Source organism: Lampetra planeri, chromosome 6 (genome assembly GCF_965212315.1).
Source record: "Lampetra planeri chromosome 6, kcLamPlan1.2.h2, whole genome shotgun sequence".
In the NCBI taxonomy this organism is placed as follows: Eukaryota; Metazoa; Chordata; class Hyperoartia; order Petromyzontiformes; family Petromyzontidae; genus Lampetra; species Lampetra planeri.
The window spans coordinates 1,155,704-1,166,734 of NC_136112.1; the positions used below are offsets into that span (position 1 = coordinate 1,155,704).

General features: G+C 58.5%; 1 protein-coding gene across 1 annotated transcript; it reads right to left on the reverse strand.

The window, feature by feature from the left end:
• Positions 1–3,206: 3,206 nt before the first annotated feature.
• Positions 3,207–9,946, reverse strand: LOC144719337 (uncharacterized). The gene has a single exon (XM_078595194.1). The coding sequence runs from the start codon at positions 8,534–8,536 to the stop codon at positions 8,024–8,026; it is 513 nt and encodes a 170-aa protein (XP_078451320.1). The 5' UTR covers positions 8,537–9,946; the 3' UTR covers positions 3,207–8,023.
• Positions 9,947–11,031: the final 1,085 nt, after the last annotated feature.

Here is an 11,031-nt window from a genome sequence, read left to right on the forward strand (position 1 = left end):
GCACGAGGCCGCCTGCGTTTGAAGCGTCGATTTTCGGCAGAGAAAATCCGTGGCATCGCCACGTACGCGCGCTCGCACTCGCATAAGAGACCCTTGTGTGCCGGGACAATAAATAACGAATCACGTGGAATATTGTAGAGCGAGTGATGGGTCGACACTTCCAACCCTCCCCCGTTCCAACCCTGCTGCTCCGTTCCAGAACTCGAGACTTTCCCTCTCGCCCCGCGCCTAACACCCCGGGTGTGTCTCGCTCTCACCCTCAAGTGTCTTCATTCTCACCTTTACCCCAGTGCCCAGGCACCTTCCCCCTCTCACTCCGTCAATCCTCCTACCGCCGGCCAACTCCGCGCCTCTCTCCGAAAACAACAACAAAAATCCTTCCTCTCTCACAACACGACACGCGTGGCGGCGACCCCCACGGCACCCCCCCCGCCGCCGCCCCCATTAGCGCAACCGGTAAATCCACGTTGTGCTACATCGGTGCCCGCTCGCGCAAGCGGGGACCCCGTGGGCTGGGGCGGGTGACGACGCATCGATTTGCCCCATTCAAATAAAAAAATTCTCACGCTCGCGATACGTTTCGTCCGCTCGAGCGTGTAACAATCAAATTATTCACGCGTTATGCAAATGCAATGCAAAAGATATGCTAATGCGGGCGCGCTAACGATGCCTTAGAAGCGTTTCAGAAACGATAAGCAAATATGAAGGAGATGGTAAAAATGAGGCAACGCGTTTAATGATTGTCGAATACATTTCTTATCCAAAAGGGTGAAGTGGGCTGTGTGGCTTGAACGGACACCACTATCACCACCATTGCAACCACCACCACCACCACACACTCCATAATCATCACCACAGCCACCACCATCACAACCACCAGCATCACACCCAGCACCTTCACTACAACCACCTTCACGACCACCATCTCCTCACCCCAAGGGCTGTATAGGGGCCAAAGGGGCATGACGGGGGGGGGGGGCGTTGGCCGACATCGCCCGCTGCACCCTGAAAGTGCCGCATTTCAACAAAAGGCGGCAGACATCGGGTGAGCAGCACACCGCCCGCACAAACACAAATAACGATTTTCCAAATGCTCATCGTTGTCTCTTACGCAGCCACGTAAACAACAGCAGCAGCAGCAACAACAGCGTGCTCCAGTCATCCAGGACAGCATCACCGCATCGCCAGACTTGTATTCAGGAGGCTCCCGCCACATCGGGATGGTTTATGGCGAGTTTTTTTTGTCAATCAGATGAGGAGGCGTTTTCGCTTCGCGTGGGAGGGAATGGGAGAATGTGTCACGCATGACGAGAGACAACACTCGCACAAGCTCCACGCGGAGCGGTTCACAAACCCACTTGCTGTACCCCCCCCGCCATCGTCCGGCGTCACCTCGCAGCCACCCCGGAGGTCACACGAATCTCGACGCGATCCGCCGAACCAAAGTCGCAATACAATAAACGTCGCGGTGGAAATTCAAGAGGGTGCCGAGTGTTCCACCGCGCACCAACACTCCGCCACATTACACACACACACCAAGCCAGCACCGTTTAAATCCCAGACGCGAGTCCAAAAGGCAAGACGGCTCTTATCTTGTAGCTTGCACGCGCGGGATGATGCGTGTCCCGGGCCGTCGCACGGCGGATTTAAGATTCGTTAACGAGGAGGAGGAGAAACTAAACGACTTCAAAGTTACCGTAGCGTACGTCATCGTTGGTACCGTGGTTGACGTCACACGTGAAGCGTGCCACACGCGTGTACATCAAGACGTCAACAGCGGCGATATTGTGAGACAATTGTGCGACCCATCAGCATCCCAGTGACTCATTGTCCGAGTAAGTAAATGTCTCATTAAGCTCGTTTGTGAGCAAGGCCAAAGCTGGATCAGGCCAATGTCCAGTAGCTCATCCGAGTAAGCTAGCGTCTAATTGTCTTAGTAAGCTAGTATCGAAGTCAGTTTCGAAGCTCGTGTCTGAGTAGGCCATTGTCTGAGTAAGCAATTGTTAGAGTCACTGCCTAAGTAATTGTCTCCGTAAGCCGTTGTCTAGGCAAGCCAGTGTCTGGGTATGTGCTCGTTTGATTAAGCCAGTGTCCGATGAATCAAGTGCCTGAGTCACTGTCTAAGTAATTGTCCAAGTAAGCCGGTGTCCGAATAGGTCATTGTTTGATTCAGCCAGTGGCCGAGTCACTAAGTAATTGAAATCCGTTGTTTGTCCGTCTTCTGTGTGCACGTTGGGTGGATGAGGATCTACAGAGGAGGGAGCGGCAGTAACAACAACAACAGCGGCAGCAGCAGCAGCCAGCAGTAGCCAGCAGCTGCCGGTCGCGTTCCATTTTCGCCCTCGGGTTTGAGTTTTCCACCGTTCAATGAACGCCGAGCCGCCAAAAGCGGGCGGCGCGGAACTCACGCGCGGACCCCGCTCAGCCCCCCCCCCGCTCAGCCCCCCCCTCCCCGCTCACCCCCTTCTCTCAGCCCCCCCCCGCTCACCCCCCCCTCCCGCTCAGCCCCCCCCGCTCAGCCCCCCCCCTCCCGCTCAGCCCCCCCCCCCCCGCTCAGCCCCCCCCCTCCCGCTCACCCCCTCTCTCAGCCCCCCCCCCCCCCGCTCACCCCCCCTCCCGCTCAGCGCCCCCCCCCCCCGCTCACCCCCCCCTCCCGCTCAAGCCCCTCCCCGCTCACCCCCCTCCCCGCTCAGCCCCCCCCCGCCTCAGCCCCCCCCGCCGCTCACCCCCCCCCCCGCTCACACCCCCCTCCCCGCTCACCCCCCCCGCTCACCCCCCCCGCTCCCCCCCTCCGCTCAGCCCCCCCCCCTCCCGCTCAGCCCCCCCCCTCCCGCTCACCCCCCCCCGCTCAGCCCCTCCCCCTCCCCGCTCACCCCCCCTCTCTCAGCCCCCCCCCGCTCACACCCCCTCCCCGCTCAGCCCCCCCGCTCACCCCCCCTCCCGCTCAGGCCCCCCCCCCGCTCAGCCCCCCCGCTCGCCCCCCCCCCCCCGCTCGCTCCCCGCCGCGCACCGCACCACCTGTAGCCGACGGGCCGAGTCGGCCTCGACCCCCCCCCCCGCCCCTTCCCAACCACCCGCTGCGTGACCCAAGGTCAGGGTCAGGTCAGGTCGCCCCCCAACCCCCCCCCCCCCCCCAGCGGCCCAGCGGCGACGACTCCCCAGGCCGCAGCCGCAGCCGCCGCCAGCGCCACAATCCGCGCCTCGCAACAGCGGCGGCGGCGGCGGCCAGGAGGAGCGCGGCATCCATTTTGTACCCCGGGCACTCCGAGAGAGACGAGGGCGCGGGGGGAGACGCGGGGAGACAGCGGGAGACAGGGGGAGAGGGGAAGACAGGGGGGAGAGGGGGAGACAGGGAGAAGACAGGGGGGCAGGGAGACGCAGATACAGGGGGGGAGAGGGAGACACATGGAGACACAGGGAGAGACAGGGGGGAGACAGGGGGACAGAGACAGGGGGGAGACAGAGACAGGGGGGAGACAGAGACAGGGGGGAGACAGAGACAGGGGGGAGACAGAGACAGGGGGGCAGGGAGACACAGGGAGAGACAGAGAGACGCGGAGACAGAGAGACGCAGGGAGACAGGGGGGCAGGGAGACACAGGAAGAGACAGAGACACAGGGAGACGCGGAGAGACGGGGAGACAGGGGGGCAGGGAGACAGGGGAGAGACAAGGAGACGCGGATTCCGCGACGAATCTCGTGAAGACCACCACAGGATCCCAGACTTCGTGTCTGCTGGGCTCGCCGCAGGCAGCGGGTGGCTAAACTAAGCCAGTGGGGCTCGCTTCAGACCCCCAGCGAACTCGCTCGTCGCAGTCACCCTCTTGGTTCAAATGTACGCACTCGTTCAGACACTCACAACAGCGCTCACTCAACTCGCACACTCAGACATCCGCTTCGACATACACACCCCCCCCCCAAGACGAGGTCACTTGGACAATAGGATACCAACTCAAAACCCTCCGCCGTCACATCACACACACCCCACTCATTACACACACGCATTGAACTCACACACACACACTCATTACACTCACACACACCCGGCACACACGCACCAACAATCGAAACACTCACACACACCACTCATTACACACACACCCCCACACACACACCCCCACTCATTACACTCACACACACCCCACACTCACACACACGCATTGAACTCACACACACTCATTACACTCACACACACCCCACACTCACACACACGCATTGAACTCACACACACTCATTACACTCACACACACACCCCACTCATTACACACACACCACTCATTACACACACACACATCCCACTCAGCACACACACGCCCCCACTCATTACACTCGCACACTCATTACACACACACGCATTGAACTCACACACCCCACTCATTACACTCACACGCACACACACTACACTCACACACACACCACTCATTACACTCACCCACACACCACTCATTACACTCACACACACTCACACACACCCCCACACATTACACTCACACGCACACACACATTACACTCACACGCACACTACACTCACACGCACACACACATTACACTCACACACCCCCACTCGGCACACACGCACCAACATTCCAAACACAAGTACACACTCTCAGTACGCACTCGCACGCACGGACACACACGCAGACAAATATCCCCCGTATAGCCTTTAACAGACTGTTGGGGCAAGTGCTGTTAGTTAAACAGCACCTATGAAGGCCGGCACGGCACACGAGGGGGTGGGTGGCCAGCACCACGCCCGGCCGCCTTTGTCTCCCCAGTGGCGATGTTGACACACCGCACCGGGTGCTGATTTGAGGCCGAGTCGACCAACCGGTTCAGATAGTCGCCACCGGTGTTGGCCGTGAGCGGGAATTGAACCCGGGTCGCAGCGCGCTAACCGCTACACTACCGCTCCCCAACACACACACACACACAGATACACACACACACAACACACCACCACACACGCACATACAACACACACACACAGATACACACACACAACACACCACCACACACGCACATACAACACACACACACACACAGATACACACACACAACACACCACCACACACGCACATACAACACACACAGATACACACACACACACAACACACCACCACACACGCACATACAACACGCACACAGATACACGTACACCCCACACACACACGTACAGATACACGTACAACACACACACGCACGGATGGATACACGTATACCACACACACACACGGATACACGTACAACACACGCACCTCAAACACACATATCCCTTGTGTTGCAGCCTGCAATAGGCTTGGGGCAAACGCTGTTAGCGAGCGCCTATTAAAGCCGACAAAGGCAGACAAAGATCCCCCCCGCCGCGTGTAGCCTTCACCCACTGTTGGGGCAAGTGCTGTTAGCGAGTGCCTATTAAAGCCGACAAAGCACACACACAACCGGACTATCTTCTCTCCCATGGAGACAGCTTTTCCCGTCGGAACTTAGGAGTCGAACGTGACACATATACGGCATGAACTGATTGGGTTCGCGACGGACTATTATTATATCATGCGGGTACATAATGGCCCCAAGGCGCACGGTAACACGTTGTCCAAGATCGCAGATATACACAGCAGGAACAGACCGCCACGTGGAGACAAGACGGGGGCAAGAGATAGGAGAGAGAGACACAAGGAGAGAGAGAGACACGCAAGGAGTGGCGAAGGAGAGAAACGAGAGACACAGACAGACCAGGGACAGAGCGGGAGACGCACGGAGACACGGACATTTCAGAGGGACCAGGAAAACACACAGGCACCAGAATAACGGGAGCGAGACACACAGGGACACAGGGCATGGGGGACAGAGTCCACAGGCAGAGACATGCAAGGACAGACATCAGGAGAAACACTGAGAGACGGGAAACAGACACGGCCACAGCGAGAGAGAGGGGGTCTATACACACACAGACACCGATACGTCCACTTCCACGGTAGGCATCTCTGGGTTTAACTCGAGCACACGGCGGGACAGACAGAGCAGACAGACAGTCAGACGCAAAGAGAGAGAGAGATAGGGGAACAAGGGAACAGATGGACAGACACGCAGACTCTGAGATTGGCACAGACGAACAGACACGGCAACAGATAGGGGGCCTGACAGACACAGCAAAGTGGCAGAGGGATTGAGGGGCAGAGAGGCCAGTTAGATGGCCCACAGAGGAAGAGACAGAGGAGCAGACACCCAGACAGACAGACACCCAGACAGACAGACGCAGAAGGGGACAGCATGACACGTGAATACAAACTCACACACAGAGACAGTCAGTCAGATACAACAGCAGTCAGATAGACATGGACAGAGGGTCTTGACGTCGTCAGAGGCCACGAGAGACACAAACGAAGAGCCACAGAGCGACAGTGAGGACTAATGACAGACAAGACACACAGCCGGTCAGAGGGACAGAGACACGGCCAGTCCGAGGGACACGTAGGGAGGGCGAGACGCATGAAAAGATAGCGGGGGGCACAGACAGACGTGGAGGTGGTGATAGCACAAGGGCAGTGTGGCACAGACGCATGGCACACACAGGGGCAGAGTGGACGTGAAACAGGGGGACACAGGCACGGACAGAGACAGTTGCTGACAGACACACGAACAAAGGTGCACAGACACACGAAGAGGAGCAGAGAAACAGACACGGGGCGAGAGGGGCAGTCTCACAGACAGGGGGGGGAGCCAGGACATACAGCACACTGACAATGGGAAGACACACAGATAGACTGACAAGACAGCCAGAGGACGACAAAGATGGCCAGAGTGCAAGACCAAATCATAGAGGGACAACGGGACAGACAGACAGAATGAAAGGCAAATAGGCATAGGTACAAACACCCAGATATAGGCGACAGATTAATAGATCAACATTTAGACAGGAGGGACAGACGTACAGATAGACATCCGACAAAACAGTTAGAGGGTCTGACAGATGAACAGACGAGAGAGACAGGAGGACTGACGGAAGGGAATCGTGGAGACCGGCAGACACATTGAGATGCACAGAGCCTGCAAATCAACCATCCAGAGGGACAGCTGGCAAGTGAGACGAATAGACTGCCAGGATGGAGGGGGCCTGGCAGACACATTGGAGGAACGGCGCAGATAGACGGCTGTCAAGTAAACCAGACCATTGGAATAGAGGAACAGAGGGACATGAAGCTCGTCAGACACATCGAAGTGGTACAGACAGATAAGACAACCGACAAGACAGCCAAGAGTGACAGAGACAGAGCCAGCTAACACAAGCGACAATTGATAAGGAGGTTACGTACCGATAGACAGCTAGAAAGTCAGCCAGACAAAATAGAAAGTGGATCGAAGGACACAGGCTAGCGAGATGGGAGGGGTGAAGGTAAAACTACAGACAGCCAACAACAAGTCACGCAATAGCACAGAGGGACATGACGAATGTCCAGCCAGCGTGAGGAGGCACATTGAACCACACAGACAGATGGTGACGTGGACAGACCCTGTCCCATCCAGAGAGACGGACTATGGGTCACGTGGGCAATAAACCCTTGTCCCATCCATCCAGATAGACAGAGAGACAAACTCTGGGTCACCAGGACAGGCATTTTCCCATCCAGAGCGACGGACTCTGGGTCACGTGGACAATAAACCTTGTCCCATCCAACCAGATAGACAGAGAGACAAACTCTGGGTCACGTGGGCAATAAACCATTGTCCCATCCATCCAGATAGACAGAGACAGACTCTGGGTCACCAGGACAGACCCCGTCCCATCCAGAGAGACAGACTCTGGGTCACGTGGGCAATAAACCCTGTCCCATCCATCCAGATAGACAGAGAGACAAACTCTGGGTCACCAGGACAGATATTTTCCCATCCAGAGAGACGAACTCTGGGTCACGTGGGCAATAAACCTTGTCCCATTCATACAGATATAGAGAGACAAACGCTGGGTCACGTGGGCAATAAACCTTGTCCCATCCATCCAGATATACAGAGAGACAGACTCTGGGTCACCAGGACAGACCCCGTCCCATCCAGAGCGACAGACCGTCCCATCCGTCACGTGAACGACAAACCAAGTCCCATCCGTCGAGACGGACAGACAGACAAGACGAAGCCCTCCTCGGGGTCACCCGCACGGACAAGACGCGTGGCGCGGCGGCCCTCACCTCGAGCGCCTGCAGGGTGGTGAAGCTGGCGATGGCGAAGCCGTCGATTATATCCTCGTCCTGGGAGCTCACCGAGTCCCGGCGGCGGCGCCGCGGCGGCCGCGGCCTCGACGATCCCGGCCGGTTCTCCGCGTTCTCCCTCTCAGAGCCCGAGCTGGGAGCGCGGTGGTGGCGGCCCACGCCTACGGCCATGAGGCCGGCCACCAGGCCGCCGGGCCGGCCCAGGGCCTGCAGGCCGCCACCGCCGATGGTCAGCCCCGGCCGACCGGCGCGTCCGGCCGCCTCCCTCTGCTTGTCCCTCTGCGAGCGAGTCCGACGGCTGCGACGGGGCCCATTGGCCCTGTGGCCGTCCATGGTCGGTTTGGTGGTCGCTGGGCCCTTGAGTCGCAATCCGTGTGGCCTCGGCCAGATGTGACGATTGGCCGCGGTTGTTGAAAAATGAAGGAGTTGGTGGTTCGTGCCGGTGGCTACGACGCGCGAAGGTTGAAGGTAAAGGTCCTCGTGGGAGCTTTGTGGGGGGGTCAGAGTGATACAAAGTGCCCCCCAAACGGAGGGTGCGCAGGTTCCTACTGCTGACGCCAATGCTCAGCTGTGGGACCGACCGCGGCTCCTCCACGCCATCATCTTCATCATGAGCACCATCACCACCATCATCGTCGTCGACGACGTCCTCACCATGCCACGGCGTGCCCCCCTATCTATCTACCTCTTTGTTAGCACGAGTGATGATGATGAGAGTAGTTACAGCGAACATTAAACTAAAATCCAGCTCGGATCCAGGAGGCGAGAATGGCAATCCTCAAAACAAACCCGACAAACAACAACAACCACAACCACAAGAATAACGCGAAGATATCAACAAACACCGTCACCAGCAGCACAGCGGCTCCGTGCTGCTGCTGCCGCCGCTGATGATTCTAGTGAAGACGAAGCTGAAGCCGCCGATCCTGCTCAGTCTGCTGCTGACACTGCTGATGAGGATAATGACGGCGATGATGACGAGGGGAGTGAGTGTGTGGAGGGGGCCCCGTGCCCTTGCTGCTAAGGCCGCTTTGTGGACGCGGGCTCCATTCAGCGGCGCGGGGAGCGAGCGGCCCGCACGGCGGCGGCGGTGGCGGCTCCAGCTGCTGCTGCTGCCGATGCCGCTCCTCGTCCTCGTCCTGCCGCCTCGGCCGCCTCCATTTTCTCGTCAAACTCCGGCCGGGATGACGCTCCTCCTCCTCTTCGTCCTCGTCGCCTTCCTCTCCCCAGCACCTCGTCGTCTCGACTCCTCCTCCCCTCCTCTCTCCCCTTTCTCCTCCTCCGTCACCAACCTCCTCGTCGTCGTCTCGCGATATCCTCGTCAAACACCGCCGCCGCCACCGCCTCTTTGATCTCCTTCACCTCCGCCTCGTCCTCTCTCCCCCCACGTCCACCACCTCTCTCCTCGTGTCCGTACGGCGGCCACACAACGGCCGAGCCGCTCGCTCGCACACACAGAGCGCCGGGCTACGAGGGAGGAGGAGGAGGGGTGGCGAGAGAGAGAGAGGGGACCCGCTAGGGGAACCTCGCTGAGAGGAACCCCCCCCACCCCTCTCCTCCTCTTCCCTTCTCTTCGGGGAGCCGACAGGACCCTGCGGGGGGGTCCGAGGGGACCCGGCGGGTGCGGCCTGGCGGGCGGGGGGCTGTGGAGGAGAGACGCGGCCTCGGGAGCGGCGGCGGGAGGATCGAGGTCCGCGGGGTCAGCGGAGGGAGACGCTCGCGGACGGAGGCGGTGAAGGGGCCCGCGCCGCGCGGAGGAACACCGGCCCCGCCCCCTTTAACCCGATCGCCCCGCCCCCTTCCCCCACACCCTCCGCCCCCTTCCCCCACACCCCCCGTTACCCCCTCCCCTCGTTCGCGTGCAGGCCCCCACCCCCCCTGCCCACTTCCCCCCCAACCCCCCCCCACCGACTGTGTCTTCCTCCGCCGCCGACGAGGCAGGCGGCGCACCGCCGCGGGTTCGATGTGCGCGTCCGCTTTAGCGAAGTAGTGCCGTAGAAGGGGGAGGGGGTTTTGTGGGGGGGGGCTGTGGTCACGTGCACCGCGTTCGTTACCTCCGTTGCCATGGACACGTCAACGTCAATATCACTAACAGAGTTCATTAATTACAGCTACAGCCGTAATAATGTTATTGTCAAAACTGGTAATTACTCTTATAGCAATCAATTAATAACCTACACTTGTAATAATCACATCCGCGTTATGAGGAAGTCTGGTTTTTTATAATATTTTAAAACGAACCCCCTGTTCTCACCTAAACTTTAATGAATATTATTGCAGAACGTTGCGATTATTGTTGCAGATTTAAGTGCTATTCCAATCGCCGTAACGCCATGAAACATTTACACCGCGTGATCAATACGCTACTAAAATTAACTACATATATCGCATTTATTCCGTATTAATCAAACCGGTTATAATCATTATCTTAGCGCTAATTATATTTGATGACAGTGATCGTTTTAAATGCGGGCGGGGGAGGGGGGGAGCGGTGGCGCTGTAGTTAGCGCACCTCGCCCCGTGATGAAGTATGGACATTGACACGTCTCACGGGGGTCGTCACGGCTTGACACGACACTTCACTTCAGGGCACTCACGAAGTCGCCTCGGCGAACGGAGACTTCGTAGCGTGAGCGCGACATTAGTACGGTCGGCTACGTACGGTGCGAAAGAAGTTCGACGTACAGCCCCGGGCCGTGTCAACCCACAGGGCCTCCTCACCACCCCCCCCCCCCCCGTACTCTTTGTCCAGGGCAATGCACTTATCGAGGCCCATGAGGCGTACAGCCATTTCAATACGGACACACACACGTGGTGACGACACACAC